Source organism: Mustela putorius, unplaced genomic scaffold, assembly GCF_011764305.1.
Source record: "Mustela putorius furo isolate JIRA1106 unplaced genomic scaffold, ASM1176430v1.1 tig00003909_pilon_pilon_pilon, whole genome shotgun sequence".
In the NCBI taxonomy this organism is placed as follows: domain Eukaryota; kingdom Metazoa; phylum Chordata; class Mammalia; order Carnivora; family Mustelidae; genus Mustela; species Mustela putorius.
Window position 1 is genome coordinate 9072728 of NW_025422057.1, and position 23534 is coordinate 9096261.

A 23534-nucleotide genomic window follows, 5' to 3' on the forward strand; every position below is an offset into this window, starting at 1 on the left:
TACCAGGAAACTATTAAAAGACAGAATTATTACTAGAAAAATACAAACGTGCAGAACATCTGGCATTAACAACAAATCTGTAGAAGGTAATAAAGGCTTTCATGCTACATGTGAGACTACATTCTGCAGACAGAAGTGCTACATTTCAAGACACTTAATGTTCTTTTTTTCTCGGGACACCTGGGTGGCTCAGAAGGTTAAGCGTCTGCCTTCGGCTCAAGTCATGATCCCAGGGTCCTGGGATCCAGTCCCACCTTGGGCTCCTCGCTCAGCGGGGAGACTGCTTCTCCCTCTGCCTGCTGTGCCTCCTGCTTGTGTTCCCTGTCCCCATCCCAATAAATTTAAAAAAATCTTAAAAAAAATTTTTTTTCTATTCCTCAGTAGAGATGAGAGACCACTGACCAAGGTATTCTAGAGCCCAATCTTATTCCTACGATGTTCTTAAACATGATAAATTAAAAACATTTTTCCTATTTCTGAAAATGTTTAACATTTCAATTTTATTATCATATTACCACAAAGACAATTCTGATAGTGAAAAGCGGCAGGTTTTTAAATTACCCTACCAGAAAATGAAAATGAGACTATGCAATGGAAAATAGTGGCTGAGAACAGGAAATCGTATTAATTCTGGGTTCAGCGGCTCAAAGGTCTTAGGGCACTAGTAAGTTAAAATAATCCTTAACTAAAATTAGAGGGAGTGAAGAGGAAATTGAGGCTTTCAGCAAACTGTGTAATGCTACAACCTCAGGTGCTTTACAGGATTAGGCCACATCCCATACTAAGAATTTGTCAAGTTGTAACAAATCTAGACCTTGTGACAAGTAAGAACTCCTAAAACAAAGCAAGGAAATGTTCATTCTTTAGTTGCCCTGCTTGTGCATTTAAGACAATACAATGCACAGAAAGTTATGTATACATAACACTACAAGGAAGCATTAAATTAGAAATGGATTATTTTTTGCAAGTCCAATTGGTATGAAAGTCAACATGCAAATAAATCTCAATACAGAACGAAACCAGAAGGATTAGGGGGAGAGGAAGGAAAATAACTCGACAGGATGGCGGGGGGTGGGGCCTTAGGGAGTATCACCCCAGAGAACAGGGAACATACAGAAGATGCTGATCGGCCAGGCCCCCGCTGGGCTACAATGGCACCAGAGACTGCTTTAATCCAACTGTGCATCTCCTCGGGACTATCAGCCTAAGGGAGAGAAAGGACTCAGTCAGTTCGTCCTCAAAATCAGCTCCTATGTCTACAGATCCAGTGTGCCCCTTCTGGTAAATTACAGAGTCAACAACAAAATCATTCCAAGGCAATGCTTTCCAAAAAATTTTAGAAATCACTTTTTAAAGCCAGGTTTTGAGGGGAAGTTACTATAGAGACCAGAGTTGGACACCTGATATTTTAAGATCAGACACATCAAAAAGCGTCAACATGAGTACTTCTGGAGCGAAGATGAGAGGAAGAAGTCAAAGACAAACCTCAACTCGCTCTATCTACTGCTAGACTGTCTGTTACAAGAGTATCCATGTAATTGTGTGGTTAAAAAACATGTTGACATCATTTTGTATATTACTCTCCTAGAAGTCTTTTCTAGTACTACACTATATACTGAAACTCTGGTAGTCATATTCCAAAGTAGCATATTCCTTGATAGGACCTTGCTTCCCAATGTGAATTTAAAACTTTACTATGACTTTAAATCCAATTAAACAGAGATCCTGCCTTTTACTTGTGTCCAAAGATTTTAAGTCACAACATGTTCTTTTGAACCAATGACTGTAACAAGGACTTTTAAAAGGAAAAACTCAAATCAGGAAAGGTGAAGCACAAATCTAGAAATCAATGTGGCAAAAAAAGGGGGGTTAAAAACGTTGATACTCTGATGGCCATTCCTGATCTAGAAACTTAACCTAAAGAGAAATCAAGGCAGACTTAAGCACAAAAATGTTCACCACCACATTATTTATCATAGTAAATGTACAAAACTATGTAAATAACCAGTTAGAGGAGCAGAGAAACAGTTGAACTGCGGAACATTCACATAATAGAACATGGTGCAGCTGTAAAAAGTTTTTACAGAATTTGTAGTGATGTGGAAAAAAAGATTATTAATACATTCAACAGAATAGAACATTGTGTACTTCATAAGACCCCACTTGTTATAAAAATATACACCTTTAAGAAGGCATTAAAATAAGAATGATTTCCTGAACGTGGGATTTTGTGTGCTTTATATCCTTTTCTTCATATTTTTTATATTTTCCCAATTTCATGCAATCATCATATGTAACTTTTATAAAACAAAAACAAATGTTTTAAAAAAAAACTTTCAATCTAACTAGTTTGCTGTGTAAGTAAAAGGTGTATTTTAAACTTAAATACAGGATGCCTGTCTCCCACCTGTGTGCTCCACTGTCTGTTTTTATTATGGGTATTTTAGACCCGGTTTCTAACATTACCAAAAATGACACAATCAAAATTCCAAAGTATGTGCAAAAATAATCCAAACTGAAAGTCAGCATCTAAATTAAAACAGCACTTCCCTTCCCACAAATACAATTTAATTCTATTCTGCCACTCAGAACAAAGAGAGCCCTATTTGCTAAAATGACCTACCAATAATTTTACATGTAACTTTTTTTTTTTTAAGGATTTTATTTATTTATTTGACAGAGGGAGAGAGATCACAAGCAGGCAGTGAGGCAGGCAGAGACAGATAGGGAAGCAGGCTCCCCACTGAGCAGGGAGTCTGATGTGGGGCTTGATCCCAGGACCAAGATCATGACCTGAGCCAAAGGCAGAAGCTCAACCCAGTGAGCCACGCAGGTGCCCCATAACTTTTTTTTAAGTTGTGAATTACAGCTAGCATGTTTTTCTTTTCTTATTCACATAAGCTACAAGTTTATTTATATTTACTTCACCTCCAAAATTATTAATCTCTTGGTAAGAGGATCCATAATCTCCAAACTCACCTGCACATAGAAAGTTCGAGACGATGTTACAATTTCAAAGAGATTGTCCCTCATCATTATGTCACTGTCAACAAAAACAAACGTCCAATTGCACGTAAATAGCAGTTGTTGGATAGTGTTTCTTTCACTTGTTTATCTAGTACCAAATATATGTCAGTAAGAGAATAAATAGAGATAAAATACTGGTATAATTTAGCAAAACCAAATTAGCAACTTTTTCAATTTATTCTTGCATTATATTTTACAAATTTTATATAGCTATACATATATTTTTTAAGATTCCTAAGAGAAGTATAAAATTCAAAGTTTTCAATGGCGAATTAGTCAGTCTGCTCAAAGACACACTGGCACAGTTAACACATTTTTCTTACAAAGCCCTATTATGTAGCAACTTCCAAATACTAAAATAAGTAATAAATCAATCTGTCAAATACGATAGAAGTTGTTCATATTAAATTTTTTCCTTCCCATTAATATGCCTAGGGATTGTTTCTTAACTTTCAGTTTTCAAATAAAACAAAAAATATCTCAATACTTTAATCTGAAGATTTTGTAAGTTTAAGCATATCCCAACTACAAAGAAGAGTTAAAAATAACCCTAGAAATAACACAGAAAAATATCATCTGTACACATCAATCAAACTAAGGCAATATTGAGTATTGATAAGTTGTGCCAGGAACTAAGTGAGAGCTGGTGCTTACCTCTGCTTACATTCCTGGACTTTATGAACCTCTTTAAGTGGTATTACACGGAGGGGTTCTTTTTCCTGGCAAAAAAGCAAACAGATACATGAGGTATGTTCTTAAAATCCTTTTAAGAAATAGCTGTCTTACTTGGAGATCCAAGTGAAAACTGTGCTTCTTTCTTGAAGCACATCTAAGACCGAAGACCTAAGACCTAAGACCCTCCTGAACCATCTAGTATCAGAAAAGTCCAAACGCTAGCGAAAAAAAAAACCAAACTACATACACACCGTAGTTTGAAACAAGGAAACTGGCATATAACCCTTATTCACATTATTTCTGGTCTTAATGATGGTGGAGCTTACTAAAAGCCATTAAACCATTAAACCATCAGACTTTCCCCCGATGGACTCCTATGTGCCTCGCAGGTGTAATGCTTCCTCTTCTGGAATGTTTTTTAAATACAGAAGGCACCAGAGTAGCAAATACCCAGCTTTTTTGAATTACATTTCTCATTTAAAGACTATCACTTTTATATGAATACATTATTTCAACAAGCACAACTTATTGAACATTTACGAAGTGCCAGGACATCTGCTAGTTTTTAAACACATTACCTCACTTAAACTTCCCACAACCCCACAATGCATGTACTACTATTCACCAGAGGAAACAGAGCCCCAGACATTAAGTACCTCAACTAAGGTTACAAAACTAGATACAAGACACAACTAGTTCCTAATAGCACATTTATACTATACATTTCATGAAATATTATATGCTGTATTTCACTGAATATCACACTATAAGATTAAGACATACCATTATTTGATGCAGCACTAAGAAAAAACTAAACCATGCCAGAACACTTTTAAAAAGAAATCACGAATCTTTAAGTTTTACAAAATAGTTCATTTTAGAATAATTTCAGACCACAAAAGGTTTACAAAAATAATACAAAGAATTTCTGTATATGTAGTACCCTGTTCTCCAAGATGTTAAAATTTTACACTTGCTAAATCATTGTTTGTGTTCATATATGTGACTATGCTATATATACATATACCTTTCCTGAAATGTCTGAAGGCAAGTCATAGCTAGGATGTACTTTACTACTGAATACTTTAGTGCAGATTTCCTAAAACAAGGATGTTCTCTTACATAGCCCCGGTACAATTAGGAGAACCACAAACTCCACACTGCTGCAATACTGTTATCTAATCTACAGACCATCTTCAGAGCTCATTAACTGCCCAGCAGTATCCTTGACAAAAACAGGAAAACCATGGCTTTTCTGCTTCAGGGTTCAATCTGGAACCAGACCTTGTATTTAACAATCATGTCTCTTCATGTCCTTGACTGTTGAAGAGTTCTGCTGTCCTTTTTTTCTCTTTCATGACCTTTATAGTTTTCAAGAGTCCAGGCCAGTTATTTTGTACAATGTCCCTTGATTTGGACTTGCCTGGTGTGAACCATGCTTGGATTCAAGCTGTCAAGTTTTGGAGGGAAACGACCGGTAAAATATGTTCTTCTCATCCCATCATTCTCAGGGAGTGCATGAGAGTGGTGTGTCCCATAATGAGGATGTTAGTCCTCATCTCTTACGGTCACGTTTGCCAGGAACTAGAAAGCTATCCTCGTCTCCTCTGTCGTTATCATCTTGTGGGAAGATACTTGGAGCCTATGGAAGACCTAGTTTTCCTTCATTGTTTTGTCCACTAGTTTTATCGAACTCGAAGAATTCTTGCCTGAAACCATTACTACAGTAGCTGCCAACAGTGATTTTTTTCCCCTAACCCCATCAATCCATCTACATATGGTAGCTAGAATTTTGCTCTAAGGAAATGGTTTTCCTCCCATTTAATTCATTTAATTAATGAATGAATAAAAATTCACTCATTTTTATTCTCTGGGTTGTAATCCATTCCTATCATTATTTGTTTAGGCGATCAAATTGTGTGAGTTTGGGGCACTGGAAGTCCCTGCAAGCTGGGTTTGCGTCCTTTTGGCATATCCCCATCATCCTCTGAGCCACTTCCTTATCTTCTGTCACAATTTACTTTCTGGACTCAGCTTGTTCTGAAATCTGCCATCTCTCCAAGAGTTCACATTCCTTTTGTTAGAGAATAGCCCTTACACTTGTTTTGGGGGGAGAGGACTGCCCATCTCTTCACTCAACCATGGCTTTCTCATGAGAGATGAGAAGTAATATTTCTCTGAGGTTTTAACTTACGCTTCTTTAAGTATGAGTGATGCGGAATATCTCATATACGTTTAAAGCCCATTTAAGTTTCTTCGTAGATGAAATGTCTATTCATATCTTTTACTTCTTTTTCTTTTTTCTTTTTTTTTTACTTCTTTTTCAACCAGATATTTTCCCCCTTGGTTTTCTCTCCGTAAACTTTGAACCAACCACAAACTTAGACAAAGGCTGATAACACAACACAGAGACCTGACCTTCCTGAACCATTTCAGAGGAGCTGCTGACCTGGCCCAATGATCCTTCACTTTACAGTATATTTCCCACGAAGACATCCCTCTTATCACAATACAACTACGGAAATCAGGAAAGTGTCCACCGAATGTCCTTTATTAAAACAGAAGAATTCAGTTCGGGATCGCTGGCTACATCTACTCACTTCATCTTTCTTTTCCTCAGCTGTTCTTGACTCCCACAGTCTTGACTCTACTGAAGGCTCCAGGGCAGGGCAGTTATTCTGGAGAAGGTTCCGGATTTCGGTGTGTCTGATCCTTCCTAAAGTCTAAATTCAGGTTAGGCGTCTTTGGCAGGAACATCACAGAAATGAGGCCACAACCTTCTCAAGCTATCCTGTCAGGTGGTAAATAACTTGAATTCCTCTCACCACTGATGAGCTCCGCTCTACTCAGATAACTGGTTAGAGAGGTATCTGACTTTAGATTACAGTGGTAATTCTGTCACTGTAAAGTTACTATTTCCCTTTTTGTACTTAATGTGTATTCTGTAGACAGGGACTTTGAAGCTTTGTGATCTCTGGTTCCTCATCTTACATATACAGACTCATGCATACACTCATTTATATCTATGTGGGTTCATGGACTCCTACTTTATTCAAAAGGCAATAATCTGTTACCAACATCACTTATTTTGATGCTCAAAATGCCCCCAACATGATAAAGTGCAATGTTTTCAAGTTGGATTCTGGGTCCTTTTGACATGTCCCTAGCATTCTATGAGTACTTCTTTTCTGATACAAGACATCGCAGTCTTAGTTTCTGTTCATTTCTCCGGTCTCAAGCTTTGGTATCTCGCCATTTCTCCAGGAGTCTAGGTTCCTTTCAGTGGAAAAGGGTGGGTTTTTTCCAGCTGCACAGAGCTACAGAGTATATTCGATGCATATATACATAAGCACATGAATACATTTACATCTATATTTAATTCTACATCTACCTGCATATGTTAAATGTTCACATCAACTCCAATCTAATATAAAAGTTTTCTCCTTTTCCATATTTATTATTCCCTTTTTTGACAGAAACTTGGCTTTTAATATATTTCCTTATTTTATCAATAAGTACGCACGTCCACATTCTCTTCTCTCTGCCACCACCCTCTCTCCCAGTGTGGATGTGCTCTTCTCCCTACACTATGTTGGGCTAAAACCCCCAAGAGGATGGCCTCATCCTTCTTGGGCTGTAACTGCTGACACCAGGCTACTCCGGTTCTTCTGCTCCTGGCAGACGAACACCTACACTGATCTGCCTCAGCTAAAAACTGTAGGCCTGAATTGTTTGGGACTCATGGGAGGAGAAGAGAGTAGAGGGTAAGAAAGGACCCCCTCAATTTTTAAGATTCTTTAGGGATATTAATGTTTTCTCCCTGATATATATTACAAATATTTTCTCTAGTTTTTCAGTTGTGTGCTTAAATCCTTCATACCTACTAAAAAGCATTTAACTCCTCTTATTTTAGAAATACATACATAAATTACATATTTATTTACATCTGTAAATAAATACATACATAAAATAATTACAGAGAAAATACTATGTCTAGGATTTATTTCAAAATATGAAGGGGTAGTAGGAAGTGGTACCTAAGAAACAAAACTAGCCATGTGTTGATAATTACAAAATCCAGGTAAGGAATATACAGGGGTTCCGAATACTATTCTATCTACTTTCTGTCTAAACTTTTAGATGATCAAAAGGTTTTATAAAAGAGCCCTTTTCCAAGCTAAACATCAATTTTTATCATCTGTCATTTTTTTTTTTAAGATTTTATTTATTTGACAGACAGAAATCACAAGCAGGCGGAGAGGCAGGCAGAGAGAGGGTGGGGAGCAGGTTCCCTGCTGAGCAGAGAGCCTGATGTGGGCCTCGATCCCAGGACCCTGGGATCATAACCTGAGCCGAAGGCAGAGGCTTTAACCTACTGAGCCACCCAGGTGTCCCTATCATCTGGTATTCTTGAGCCTATGGAGGTACATAAGCAAATTGGCTAAGGTTTTTTAAAACTTCACATTCAGATTCCAGCTCTTCTGAATCACTTTCTGACTCAGAGCCATCAGTGTCAACGTTTCTCACTCCATACCATTCTCTGTGTCAAAAAGAGTGTTGGGGATGCAGCATCTCTTAAGAATGCCCCACTGTATCCCTGAGATTTTCTTCACTGCAGGATCTGGTGCTGGGGTTTTCCGATCTTATGCAAGGGGCTGTGCGCACACAAGTGATGCCAACTACCGCAGAACTGCTGCCCGACCGCCCCTTGCCTGCAGCAACTCTAAGACACCCCAAGATTTCAGAAATGTCAAATGTGGGGGAAATGTACCCCTTATCTATTGATATATTTACAGATTCTAGCCTTACCTATGTTTTCTAAATGCTTAACACAGTCCTACATACACACAGCTGTCACTTCCCTCCCTCCTCTGTTAGTTCGGTATTCTTTTATCTCAAGTTTTATAGCATTATGTCTATATGCAGGTTTTCAAAATTTAATAAATGTTTGCATAACAGTTCTTGTCTCGTTGTAATCACTAGGGATGATAGGGGTACATGTCAGTTTCTCTGGCACAGTTGAACTCCTGAAGAAGGTCAGAACATCACTAACTATTCTCTTCATTCCCAGTTCCCAGGACAAGAGCCATGGAGGGCTCAACGAATATCTGTTGCATAAGAGTAGTGTCATTTATTAAAAGCAATGCGTCAACTTACTAATCAGGCAACGTGTAGCCTTCTGAGATACCAAGTCTGATACTTTTTGAGCCAAGTAACTACTATTTCCAGTTGAGGCTCTTACAATTTGACGTCTGAGCAAGGCTAAATACCCATGTTAAAATGGCTATTCTTGCTACGCAATGCCAATTTCCATTTGAATATTCAAAAACACTTATTCATTATCTGCCAAGTACCAGGTGCTGTGTTCATAAAAAGGATATAAAAGAGATCTTTGCTCTCGAGAAGCTCACATAAGTAACTGGTAAAGACAAGTATGCATGTAATTACAAAACACAGCGGGAGGTACTGGGATACAAGTGGGCAATGGGCACCATGATGTGTAGGGAGAAGGCACTTAATCTAGAGTCTGAAACACTTCGCAGAAGAACAGACACCTGAGATGAACCTCAAAATATTCCTTTCCTATTCTCTAAGTACTCTCCTGTCCAATACAGTACCACAAGCCATGTGTAATTATTTAAATTAAAATGGTTTTAATTTTAGAATTGAATAAAGCCAAGCTCCTCAGTCATACCAGCCATGTTTTCAGCACTCTTCAGCCACATGTAGCCAGTAAACCTGGCCAACGGAGATATAGACCATTTCCATCACTGTAGAAAGTTCTACCGGATAGGACTGTTCTGGTGCCTTCATGCAAATAAAGTACATGATCCCTACTCAAAGGTCCCATAAAACAGGAAGAGCCAGGACAGACATGTAAGGTATAAAAAAGCATTCAAATTATCCCAACAATCTGTTGCAGAACTTGGGCTATGTGAGAAGAATATTTTAAATAAGGGTGTTACTCAAACAAGTAAAAGAGAGAATTTCAATATTTGATTCCACCTTCAGATAGGAATAAAAAGGGCTTATATGAGGAAACTTAAAAGTCAATCTGAAACAGGAAAAAAATATCAAGAGAGGGCAAGAAGAAAATACAGAAACTTTGTATTTATAACTCTGTAGAAATACAGCGTTAAAATGCTGACTTTTAGAGACTGAATTCTTCCTACAATCTCCTCCAGCTCCCCTTTAGAGGAAATCTACAGACTAAGGAGTTCTGATATTTTTAATTCTTTCAAGGTGAAATGCCTTTGAAGATACAATCTTTTTATTTAAGATTTATTTACAACATTACCATTAAAACATCACAATCAAATAAACTGAAATATATGTAGCTCTCAAAACCAGAATTATTTTTAAAAATAGAAAACAGGACAAGAAACTACACATACACACGCGCACACACACACACTTAAAATCACCACCGCCTTAACACTCTGCTCAAACATTTCAAGGCAACATGTATGACGGAGCAACATACCAGTTCAGATTTGAAGTAGCCTATTGTGTTTTCATCCAATTGAAAATATCTTCTCTTCCAGTTTTTCATCTACCAGGGATGAACACAGACATAAGACTTCTGTTTCTAAGAATGTCAAATATTAGCAGCCACTTAAATATTCTGATGAGCCCAAAATCAGAGATGTCAAGCCCTGAAAAACCTCACTACCCTCCCTTGAGGAGGACATACATGAAACTTCATCTCTTTCGCTACTCTGGCCTTGAGTTCCTAAGTCAACGTTGGTGGCTAGCTTTCAGCTTGTACAATGTAATTTATACTATGGTTTCATATTTTCAATTCTCTAAAAGTTAAAAAGAAAAAAAGGCACTTCCCCACCCCCCAACCCCACAAAGTAAATGCCATCAAGAGCTCAAGAGCCAGCACAGGAAATGTTATTAAACCACATTAAGTTCTGTAAGATCTGTAAAACACAAGAATCTTTCTCTAGGTACTTTATACTTAGTAGTAAAGCATCAAATACTTAACAAACTGAACCCATTTGTACAAATATTTTTTTGTCACCGAAATACAGTTTTCATGAAAGCACTTCAACATCACTAAGGGTTGTTTGTTATTTTGGACTTGGGAGTAAAACAAAAAGAAAGAAATGTCTCCCTAAAAGCCCTAATTAACACAAGCGAGTCACTGCCTGATGAGATTTCTGACTTTACCTGTAGACCTATGGTGACAGATTCTCAACCTTCCCCTTCATTTCCCTCGGCTTAAAGGTCAGTAGATTAGGGAGACAAGAACTTTTCCATGGCTGACCTAAGCTAATTAGAGTTGCCAGAAAGTGAAGTGAAGTCAAATAAACTGCCAGTAGAATCTGAAGTATTTCTTTACTCACAGAATTTTTTTTTTTAATTTTCAAACTTTAAAGTTTATTTTCTCATGAAATTCTAACGATCTGGTTCACATACAGAGTGACAAACTTTGGAAAAGTACTATGGAACCTTAGAAATACTGGTAAATTTACTTGCTCTTCCTACAATGTCCCACCCACGGGTCTGATTCGATGAGAGGATCTGGCTAACCTTTACCAGCCCTTACTAAGGCCCAGGTGCAGTGTTAATACTACCTTACTTTACATCTTGCAAAAAAAAAAAATCTTCAGATGGTAGGTTTTATAACCTAATTTTCCTTAAAAAGAAACTGAGAGACTGAAAGGTTAAATAAGAAGATCAAGGTCACAGAAAATTCGACTGAGGTCAGCCCAACACCGAGTGAGTGAGCCTTCCCACAGCCCTGCCTCCTCTCTTCCTGCACCTCCCCGCTAGAGCTCTCTTTCTCTGACCCACTCTCGAGGGAGGAAAAATCAATAGGAAAGCCTTCTGGGATAAGCTGTTAGGAAAGCAGATTTAAGATTAAAGGTCAGCGGTAATAAGCATTAATTTATCCAGCTAATCACAGACCAAGAAAATAACACTGAGTTATGAACATACAGCCACCCCTATTCTATATCCTGACTCCTCAGCTCACTGGTCTTTGACTTTGGGTCTTCCAAAAAACAAAGCAGGATGCCTGGGTGGCTCAGTCATTAAGCGGCTGCCTTTGACTCAGATCATGATCCCAGTGTCCTGGGATCGAGTCCCGCATCGGGCTCCTTGCTCAGCAGGGAGCCTGCTTCTCCCTCTGCCTCTGCCTGCCACTCTGTCTGCCTGTGCTCACTCTCTCTGACAAATAAATTTTTAAAAATCTTAAAAAAAAAAAAGCACATGGCTGGTATGTTGCGAGTTTGCTACCAGAGGACTCATTTTTCATTATTCCCATAAATACCCCATTAAGGTACTCACCACTGCTCCTTGCTTTACACAATATCCAGCTTTGATGACCGCACTGTCTGGAGGTGGCTTGGGAGCAAAGTACGGAAGATGGCTTTGGGACCGTTTCAAATTATTTCTGTCAATACTTTCACCACATTCATTTACTTCTTCTTTCTAAAAAAAAAAAGGCAAATAAAGAAATTCTTTTCTTGCTTGTTTAGCTTCAAGGCACAGTTGAATTTCATGTTGTTATTCTAATAAAAAATCTTAAAATCTAATCTTAGTTCAGTTAGGAACACAAATTTTGAAGAGTTCTCTAAATAATTCGAGGTACTTCATCATAACATTCACATCAATAATAAAAACCATAGATCTCTATTTCTCTTGTCTGCTCCCAGTGCTTTTTTGGGGGGTGGGAGGAGATAGAGGGTGAAGGGGGGTGAACCTTTGATTTTGAAATAATTATACACATTCACTAATATAGGAAGTTGAAATAAAAAAAAGTATACAGGAGGTTATATATACCCTTCAGTTCCCCCAACAGGGAAACTGTACAACTATACTACATTATCAAAACTGACACTGGAACATCCTACAAACTTCGTTCAGATTTCACCAGTTTTAATGCACTCATCCGTCTCTGTGTCTGAATCATTCTATGCAATTCTGTCACATGCAGCTTTGTGTAAAATCACCACAACAATATACAGAGGTGTTCACCATTACAAGGCTCCCTTGGGCTACCCTTATAGAGTCCCTATGCCCAACCCCTTGGTAACCCCTAATTTGTTCTCCATCTTAATTATTCTGACAGTCAGGCAATAGGATTTAATGGATCCTACAGTATGTGACCTTATGAGATCAGAACCCTTCCCAGGAAGCTCGTCTAGGCTGCTCCCTGTGTCACTAGTCTGTTCCTTCCTCCTGCTGAGTAGCTCTCATGGTCTAGACATACCATGGGCTGTTTAAGTCTTTGCCTGTTAAAGGGCATTTGAGTTGTTCCCAGTTTTGGACTATAGGAATAAAAGTGCTATGAAGATTCGTGTACAGATTTATGTAAACGTAAGTCTCCATTTCTCTGGGAGCAATGCCTAGGAGTACATATGCTGGGTTGTATAGTAATCACAAGCTTACTTTACTAAAAAACTGCCATGTTGCTTTTCAGAGTGGTCATACATTCCCACCAGCAATGTAGGAGGGATGCAGCTTCTCCTCATCCTTGTCAGCAGTCAGCACTTGTATTACTCGTATCTGAGTCATTCTGAGAGGTGTGCAGTAATACCACACTGCGGTCTTAATTTGCATTTCCCTACTGACTAATGACAGTGAGAAGCCTTTCTAGAGCTCCTTTGCCATATGTCTATCTTTTATCTTTTGGTGAAATCTCTGTTCGTGAATTCTGCTCACTTCCTAGTTGGATTATTTTTTCACTGCTAAGTTTTGATAGTTCCTTGTATGTTCTCGATACAAGTGCCTGGTTGAATATGTGGCTTGCAAATATCTCCTTAACTTAGTGTGTAGCTTTCCTTGCATCCTCTTTCACAAAGCAAACATTTTCAATTTTGATGAGGTCCAATTTATCAATTTTTCCTTTGATGGACTGCAGTTTTGCTGTCAAATCTAAAAACTCCTTGCCAGAAGATTTTCTCCTAGCTGGAAACAAACCACAAAAGACTGTGGACTCTGAGAAACAAACTGAGGGTTTTGGAGGGGAGTGGGGTGGGGCATTGGGTGAGCCTGGTGGTAGGGATTATGGAGGGCACGTATAGCATGGAGCACTGTGTGTGGTGCAGAAACAATGAATTCTGGAACACTGAAAAGAAATAAAAGAAAAGAAAATAGAAAAAAAAGAATCTAAAAGTTCTGCAGGGGTTTTGTTTTGTTTTACATGCCAAGTCCAGTGCTTTTTAAAAAAAGATCTAACTACACTTGTGTTTTCATGGTCCCCAAAGCACTGGCTTCTGTTTATTTATAGTGTGCAACATATTATAATCTAGAATCCCAAATCAACCAAACATGTATTTTGAAGAACTCTTAAATTTCAGGAGAAAAACCAATGCTCAAGTCTCAACTTGAGGAATTTTCAACCTTTATCCATTTTAGACAGGTCGACAGCAAGAATTATGTATGTAAATTCTGTAATCCCAGCATGTAACTGCTACTAACCCAATAATCACTGAATAAATTAATCACACAAATAAGATTTATCACTTTCTTGATAATTTAATAATTAAGGGCTTTTATAATGAGTAAATACTTTATAAATTTAAAAAGCTGTATTACAAAAAGCAAAGTAAAAAAAAATTTAATATGGCAGCTGCAATGGAATCTTAGAACACACTGAATACACCAAAATTAAAACACAACAAAATCTTAATTCTGTAAAATATCAAAACAGCCAGAGATACAAACTACTATCTTAATATTGCTACAGACAAATTGTCTTACCACTTATATCAGCATAAGACTAAGACAGGTGAAAGCAACTTAGTATAGTTTTATCTTAACCAGAAGTCTTAGAGGTTAAAATCATTACTTTTTTTAGAAGTACACATACAAACACAATACTAGCTTATACTTTTACCCAACTCTGGTGAAAAATGTAAGCTCCCACAAGAGCATGATTTTTTTTTGTTCATTAATATACCCTTAATTTAGAATAAAGAAAGCACACTTTCTTTAGAATAAAGAAAGTTAATTAATGAGTTAAGACTCTCTACTATGACCCTTCCCTGACAGAAGACCTGAAAAATATGGCGCATAAAACGATTTACAAGGTTTATGAAGTGCTAAAGTCCTCTCAGTCCAAACAGGCACAGAGACAAGGAAAGTGCCCAAAGCTGGCAACAGCAATCCATTACCTCTGGACCGGAGTTTCTCAATAGCTGGTAATTCAGTCTGTATTACAAACTCAGTCATTCAACAGCAACATGAGAAATTAAAGGTCATTCAAAAGTTTTAATTTCATTCAAAAATTTTTTTATAAATTTCTATTTTTCATAATACCCAAATGAGATATGACTTAGCAGATTGCCACTTGTGTGACAGAACAGAGTCAAAATTCTAGTTTTTCTGTGTGGCTCATCTAGGTCAGGCTGCAGAAAAACAGGTTTAAAAAATATTCGCAAACTCTTTGATGTGGCATTTCATTCCAGGACTTCATCCTTTAAAAAACAATCCTCCATGTCTCTAAAGTTTATGCTACAAGAATGTGCATCACAGGGGTCGCCTGCGTGGCTCAGTCGGTTAGGAATGTTCATCATAGCATTTATGGATAATGGAAAATACCTATTGGTCTCTGTCCCTGGTTCCAGGCACACAGCTCCTAAGATCCTTGTAAATTTCTAAATGATAAGCACTAGGGGCATCTCTTGTTCTAACGCGGTGGCTCTGGGCGGGCTCCCGGATGGAGGCTGCTCACCAGAAAGACCAAGTCATGACTAGAACCTTGGGACTTTCAGACCCGCCTGCCATTCTCCAGAGAGAGGAGAGGGGCTAGAACAGAGCTGAATAATGCCTACATGATGAGGCCTCTATAAAAATCCCAAAAGTACATGAGAGAGCTTCTGGATTGGTGAACACTTGGGAGGTGCTAGGAGAGTCCCAAAGCAGGCACTGAGGCTTCACGCCCCTCTCCTCTCTTCCATCTGGACGTTCATGTGCATCCTTTATCATATCCTTTTATAACAAACCAGCAAACAGCAAATACACTGCTTTCTTCTGTTCTGGGAGCCACTCTAGCAAATAACTCAAATCTGGACACTAAGTCATGGGAACATCCAATTTAAAGCCCATCGATCAGAAGCACAGGTAATAACTTGGACTTTCAACTGGCATCTGAAGGGATGCAGGGGGAGTCCTGGAGGACTGAACCCTTAACCTAAGGATTCCAGGCTGAATGTCAAAACTGACTTACACCGCAGGACACCCAGCCAGCATCGCAGAACCCCACACTTCCGATGCCAGCAGCATGCTGAGTGTGGTAGTGTGGGGGAGAAAAAACGGGCTTTTCCTACTCATATTGTTTACAAAAGGAAAAGGAACTCTATTCAACAACAAGGATTTGTAAACTATGGTAGAGTCACGGCAAAAGGACTACAGTCATTAAAAGTGATGTAGAATAATACTTAATGACTTGGAAAATGTTTGAGATATAAGGGGAAAAAGCTGTTTACAAAGTATCTCCACTTCTGGCGACAAAAGCATAAAAGGAGAAAGGCTCAGAGAAAACATGAAAAGTGTTAAGTGCTGTGTATCTGCGATTCTGAATGTTTCATAATAAACACATACTTTTGAAATAAGAAACCAACACTAGATTTTTAAAATTAATTAATTACTGTGTTAATTCAGTAAAGATGTTCTATTTTATAACATGAAAATCACCACACAGTGGGTAAAGCATCACACAGTAGACGAACCAATGCGTTACCTGAGTTGGGGTGATGATGGGCACTCCGCCAACAATGTCCGTTCTGTAAGACACTTGCTTCTTCCCACTTTCATTCTGGCGACTTAGGTTATCAGAATGAGGCTGTGAGTCTGACTGCTTTGGTACCTAAAATAATATGTAAATGAATCATTCTGCAACTAGCATTATTTAGGAGACCCTCTTCTATCACAGAATATCCAACTAATCATCCACTTACATATAACTGACATATATGAAAACTACGTATAATGTGTGTGTGTGTACCCCTTTAAGTTCTCACACTAATATTTCTGTTTCAGTAACATTTGACAGACACAGCCACCATTTACTGAGTGTTTACTTCGGCAGCTACTATTTCATACCTTCTCCCACTTAATCCTTTGATCAACCCTATGCGTAAGGCGTATATCTTCACTCTCTCAGTGAGAAAACAGAGGCTCAGAGGCCCAAAGAAACATAGGTTTAGATCCTGGCTGTACAATGTTCTATTTAAGTTCGTGTAACTCTCTTATATAGTCAGCCACTATACTATACCTCCTATTTATTAAAGAACTTGACATTGGGTTATAGCTCTATGTTATCTCTCCCTGTCCGCCATTCCTACCCAGGATTCTGCGGCACCCCTGAGCGCAAGGCATCATTACTGTTAGAACAGTCTACTACTGAGAGCATAGTAGATATTCAGTAAACGGTGAAAGACTGACTCAGGGGATGATTCCAAAATCAGCAGGAAAAAAAAGAGTAAGATACTTAAACTAGAAGTCAAAATGTTCAATATAACTTAAAGCGTGTTGGAAATTTTTAAAAGAAATTCCAATACTTGTATCAGTGATAAATCACTCACAAGTATCTCACTAAAGTGGACTCAATCAAAGGCATCACAAATGTTTAACCTATGCTTCAGCTTTTCTTATGTGGCCTAATCCAGAAACAAAGTACTTGGCGAAGCACTAGTTCTATCAATAGACTGCTGCATGTTGTCTATCTTTGAATTATAGATTTTTCTTGGCTATGAACAAAACGTAATAAAATATGCTTGGCACTGATGTGATGTTAAGCATGATAGTTAACCTTGCCACTGATTTAAAGGGCATTTGAGGATTCTGCAGTTTCAGAAACATCATGACAAATACTTCCAATAAGCACCATAAATGTAATGTAAAAACATTTAAAATTAAATAACCTGCCTGCCATACAGTTAATCCCTGTTAACAGGACACTGGCACAGCTCCAGGGGACAATAATCACATTACAGTCATAGACCCAAGCCATTTATTAAAATGATTCCAAAGCAGTGTGGTTTCTTAAGCTTTAACATTCATGAAGTATGAGCCAGGAACATTATTGAAACCTTCAGATTCCCAGGCTGCATACCCAGAAATTCTGACTTGTGAAGCCTCAGTGGTGTGACAAGGGGGCACTTTCAGCAGGAATTCCAGAGGTTTCTGAGACAGGGGCTTCAGAAACCAGCCTGAGAAACACTGCTGCCAGAGCTGTGCTCGCCCACCACGTCTGCGGAAGAGCAGGCGGACAGCGGTGTCTGTGGACAGAGCTACATGAAATATTGGTAAACATGCTCTACATGTGTCTAAGCGTATGCCAATCCACATAAATATGATTTATGGATATACTTTATGGATCTAATTTATGGATATACCAACTTGCCTCTTGGTTGACTTCCTCAACTCCACTCTTTCCCCTGCCTCTCCCTTAGAAATGCTTCCCCACAAGGCTTTCTCCCCAGGCCTCCAGCCATACTTACACTATGAGGCAGGTCACTGGCAGAAACAAAAGTGAGGGAAACAGGAAGAGAAATGAACCCTGCCACGGAATGCCTCTAGCATTCTTCTAAGAGGCTACACATTGGACTTTTTAAGGGCAACAGATAATGGCTAGAACTCTACTTGACAAGATTCACATAATGACATGACAGTGAAGGGGCGACAAAGGACACCACACACCCGGAAACAATCTAAGGAAACCTATAATGTTTTGAATGAATAGTATCATGTATTTCAATTATGACAGATAAGGTGGGGCCGAGTTATCCCATTAAGAACAGAAAACAGTATCAGAAGATTTTAAAACCAAGAACCGAACACTCTCCTCAGCTGTGTTAGTTGAAATGTGCTAAGAGGTGACCCAGGTGAAGTCAGTCCTTCTTTTAAAAACTTCAGAGTTTTAGTCATATGTGCACATTTCCTAAGAAAAACCTTTAATACCGGCCTAAAAATAGATCGACACTTACACACTTAAACTTAGACTTTTTTATTTTTCTTGCAGAAATGATGGTATATTAAAAACCCTTCTCTATGTTGCTAAGCCCCACTGCTTCTAATTTGTCCTGATAATAAAATAAATGCTAAGTATGGCATAATTCCAATGCTAGAGCTCAGTAATTAACTTAGATCTGTACTTTACAATAAAAATTATCTAAACTGTGCAGTGAGCACTGAGTAACACGCAGAACTTTCAATTCAGTATGTTGTACACCTGAAACTAATGTAACATTTCATTACAATTTAAAAAAACAAATTGTAGGGACACCTGGGTGGCTCAGCCGTTAAGCGTCTGCCTTTGGCTCAGGTCAGAATCCCAGGGTCCGGGGATCAAGTCCTACATTGGGCTCCTTGCTCAGCAGGGAGCCTGCTTCTCCCTCTGCCCCTCCCCTTGATCGTGCTCTCTCTCTCTCTCTCTCTCTTGCTCTCGCTGTCTCTCTGACAAATAAATAAAATCCTTAAAAGGATAGTAATAAAAAATAAACTGTAAACATTCTCCTAAACCAAGAAAAATATAAGAGAATACCAACTCCTAAAAATTCTGAACATTAGTCTAAATTCAGCCATTAAAATAAACATGTTCAGGACTAACAAACAAACCAGCCAACTACTAAGCAAGAATCAGAAAAATGACCCCCAGGCAGACAGCAAGTGTCAAAGACACGGGACGTGCTTGCTCTCGTTGCCCCGGACTCCCCTGTCTCTTGCTTTCTGTCTGTCCTGCGCTGCTTCCTGCGAGAAGTCTGCATGTATTTTTAGGTGTTTGCTTGGGATCCTAACAGCAGAAAAAGAAAAGGGAGTCAGAGAACGAGGGATGAGCAAATCGGAGCCAAACGACAGGGCTTACACACTAAAACCTCGAATGTTCAAACACAAATTACTGAGTACCCCTGAGGGTACTCAATAAGGGACGAGAGACCACCACGTTCACACTCCTACTACTATAAATGAATAGTGATTTGAAAGTATATTTTAAAGTCTGATTTTCCCAACTTCAGTCACTGATACTCCCCTCAGGGTTGGTTCCTCTAATACTGACTCTCTTTTCTTTTCAAATAAGGGGAAAAATTTTTTTAATGGCAGCCACCAATAAATTTTCACACAGATGTTAGCAAAGTAAGCCACAGACCAGGGTGTCAGAGGACAGTCCATTAAGATGACAGGTACTATAATTAGGAAGTAGTTTAATAATCACCATTCCCTTACCACGACCCCTAAACCATCCGTATTCTGAAGCCACATACTTCCAAAACCTAATTATGAACTTTTTCCTAATTATGAATTTTTTAAAGTTTTAAGTTTATATGTCACATATACAGTTGACCAAAATGTAATTTGGAGAGATTCCACAGAAATGTAAACCACACATAACTAAAATGTATTTAATTTTCCAAAGAAATATGTAGGTAAATCATTGGCAATTTCCATAGGAAAGGATGACAAATTAGAGATTCCACACCCTAATACATTTCCATGTGTATTTATGCACATGACATTAAAATTGGCAAGACTCTATTTAAATAAAGATTATTTATTTATTTGAGAGAGAGAAAGTGTGTGAGCAGAGAGAGGGGCAAATGGTGAGAATTTTAGGCAGACTCCCCACTGAGCCTGACACAAGGCTCGATTTCAGGACCCTGAGATCAAGACCTGAGCCAAAACCAAGAGTTGGATGCTTGGCAGACTGAGCCACCCAGGCACCCCCTGGCAAGACTCTTTTTTTTTTTTTAGGATTTTATTTATTTATTTGACAGACATTGGAGATCACAAGTAGGAGGAGAGGCAGGAGGAGAGGCAGGAGGGGAAGCAGGCTCCCTGCTGAGCAGAAAGCCCGATGCCTGGGATCATGACCTGAGCTGAAGGCAGAGGCTCAACACACTGAGCCACCCAGGTGCACCATGGCAAGACTCTTTAGAGAAAAAAATTAAAGGTACCTCATGGAAGCATAGGAAATTCTCTCCTTGCTATCATGTAAGTTAAATGTTTATTTAAGATTGATCTTTAGTAAATACTATCACTTCTATATTACTTTAATTCACTGTAATAACGCAATATTCATTTTGTTGACTAGCTAAGGATTTCTCTATCTTTCATGTACTCCTATCTTCTAAATGTGAATTACAAAAACATGAATTATAAAAGAATATCAACTGATTTAGCTTAAAAATTTCAACATCTAAAATAAAGCTGTAAAATCACAACAGCTGGTATCAGCAGTCTTTATACTTTGGAACATTACCCAACCTCAGTTTCTCTTGCACATGAACAAGCTTAACAGTGCCATCTGTACTAGATGGTTTCCCACCATTAATAAATCAGACACAGCAAATCAAGAACCCCCAAAATGGCAAAATCCTGAGACTATCCACTACTTTTTTCTTAAAGCACTAAGAAACCAGTGCTGCTTATTATTTTAAATTGCAATAAATGAATAAACTCGGTAAAGCTACTAGGTACTTTCTAAAGAAAATTTCATGTTAAAAAATATATATTTATTGAATTAAAAACAATTAGTTAAGACCTTTGAAGAATATGTACTTGTGCATCAGCTCAAAAAAGTGCTTTCCTGAAACTGCACAAGCCTAAAATAACTTCTCCACGCACAGATCAGACGCACGGCGTGGGTGTTTCTGTCATGTGGTAACAGGCTGTGCTGGTGCAAGACAAAAACTCCGACTTCACTCTGAGAACAGCTTTAGTTGTATTAACTCTTCATTGTGTTGTGATATAAATATGGAATCATTCATTTCAGATGGAAACTATCAAGTAATAACATATGGCAACTTTCAGAGCACATGTCTTTCGAGGGTTGAAGTCATTTCAGGTCAGTAAATAACTACATTTGAACAGAAACACACTTCAATTCAACAAACCTCACCCAGGAACTCCTTCCAGATCCTTTCCATGCAGGCCTCTATGTGTTTCTCTACAAGTGTTTAAGGAGGAAAAAAGCAAGGAGAGGTAGGATCAGGGCACAGAACCTCTCTACTTGCCTATCGTTGTGAGTGGTAAATGCTCTCAGAAAAGTTGGGTTTTTGCATTAGGAACAAAAGAGTAGGAAAGGGCTCTTTTTCCAGGAAGCAGTAAGGCACTGCTCTTCAGGGTCTGGCTCCAGAGTCCAATGGGCTGGGTTTGGCTCACGGCTCCACCACTTACCAGCTCTGAAACTGGTAAGTTTCTCAATCCTTCAAAGCTCACTTTTCCAGATAATTTGGGTAAAACCTGCAGGGCAGGGCCTGACACACTGTAGATAATCAATACACATTCCTGTTCATTAGAAAACCAAAAAAGGAGAAATGCAGGTGGCAAGCGGGAAGCTGGAGCCCAGAAAAGGTGTGCAAGGCCGGCACGTTCCGAAATCAAGGAGGAAGAGGGGGCCGGGCAGGTTTTAGAGCCTGAGACAGACTTCCGGGGCCATGTGGGCAGCACCCTCTGGCCGCCACAGCTCTCCAAATGCACTCCCTGTCTCTGTGCCTCACTCCCACTCCCTCACCTCCGCTTCCTGCTCCTCTCTTCGAACTCTACCCTATGTGACAGCAATCCTGCCATGGCCTGGAAGACAGGAAGGCCGACACCCAGTCGCTGGGTCAGTGGCAGGAAGTCCCTTATCCTACTCAGGAAGAAAAAATATGCATTTTACCCTAGAAACATTACTGCATGCAGTAAAATCTACATTAGTAAAATCTACACTAATACATATCTTATTAGGTACATAAAGGTTTCAAAAGGCATTGATGTATGGGCTATTTTTAAGAGCTGATAGTCACCTTGTACAAGGCAATGTATTCACATTATAAAGACCTGTGTTTTAAACAAACTTGGAATACACAATCTGCTGGTAAACTAGAGACACTAAGCAAATATATTTTCAAAATGTAAAGATTATTTCCAGACATTAAAAATTTAAAAAAAATACTTACTGTAATTTTTATAGCTTTGTTCAACACATTTACCCATTCTACTAGGTCTTGCTGATCATTAGCTTGTAGGAAGTATTTCCTCATCCCTGCATTCATAACTGTTGAGAGAAAAAATAAACTACAACATGAAATTTCGCACTTGTTACATCTAAATTTATATTTGCAGCTACTTTCTGAAAAACCATGCTAGGTACAATACTGTGACTCTCTTGGATTTGACAAGATCATATGTAATAATGTTTTTATCACTCAGTAACATAGGTAAACCTCTTATCTTTAATGGCCATGTTTTCCATGAAATTGAAATACCACAATATATTTAGCCAATCCCCTAAAGATGGACATTTAGGCTATTTCTAATTTTTTAAAGTCATATAAATGATCCCAATGAAACATCATGTATATTTATCTTTCCATACTTGGGTTACCCGTTCTATAGGATAAATTTCTTAACACAGATGTGTTGGGTCAAAGGGAATTCACCTTTAAAATTTTTATAGGTATTGGACAACTTGTCTTCCCAAAAGGTTGAACCCATTTACATTCCTAACAACGGTGTATGCAAAGGCCTGTTTTGTCCAGTGCCCCACACCAGTCTTGACTATTAGCACCTATGCTAGTAAGGGACCTCGTATTCAGCCCCAGGACTCTAGGATATTGGAGCTGCAGTCTGTAGACAAGATTTCCTACGACCCCTTGCCAGCTCAGGCCATGCTCTGCTAATGGGAGGTACTGAAGGGAGACTAGAAGGTGTGAGGGAGGTGGGGAGAGGGCACTTGCTCCTAAGTTCCTGCTACCACTGTCCATCCACCAGCAGCAACACACGCTAGCTACTGCTCAGACGCTTCCACCACTCTCTCTGCCAGCCCTGCAGATTCCCCTGACACTCCTCACTAGCTCCATCCCGGCCCCCTTCCTAAGTCCTAGGTTCAGGTG

The 23534-nt window shown here is 38.8% G+C and overlaps 1 protein-coding gene across 5 annotated transcripts in view; it reads right to left on the reverse strand.

Moving 5' to 3' along the window:
• Positions 1-23534, reverse strand: part of PLEKHA1 (pleckstrin homology domain containing A1) — a 54713-nt gene that overhangs the window by 4084 nt on the left and 27095 nt on the right. For 4 of the 5 annotated variants that reach the window (XM_004751790.3, XM_013055735.2, XM_013055734.2 and 1 more), the window contains 7 exons: positions 22599-22696; positions 16400-16525; positions 12001-12144; positions 10187-10255; positions 3682-3746; positions 2980-3043; positions 1115-1204 (listed from right to left, as the gene is read on the reverse strand). In XM_004751790.3, coding sequence (XP_004751847.1) covers positions 1115-1204; positions 2980-3043; positions 3682-3746; positions 10187-10255; positions 12001-12144; positions 16400-16525; positions 22599-22696 — 656 coding nt within the window. The remainder of the gene's footprint in view (positions 1-1114; positions 1205-2979; positions 3044-3681; positions 3747-10186; positions 10256-12000; positions 12145-16399; positions 16526-22598; positions 22697-23534) is intronic. The other variant, XM_013055736.2, reaches the window with a different exon arrangement.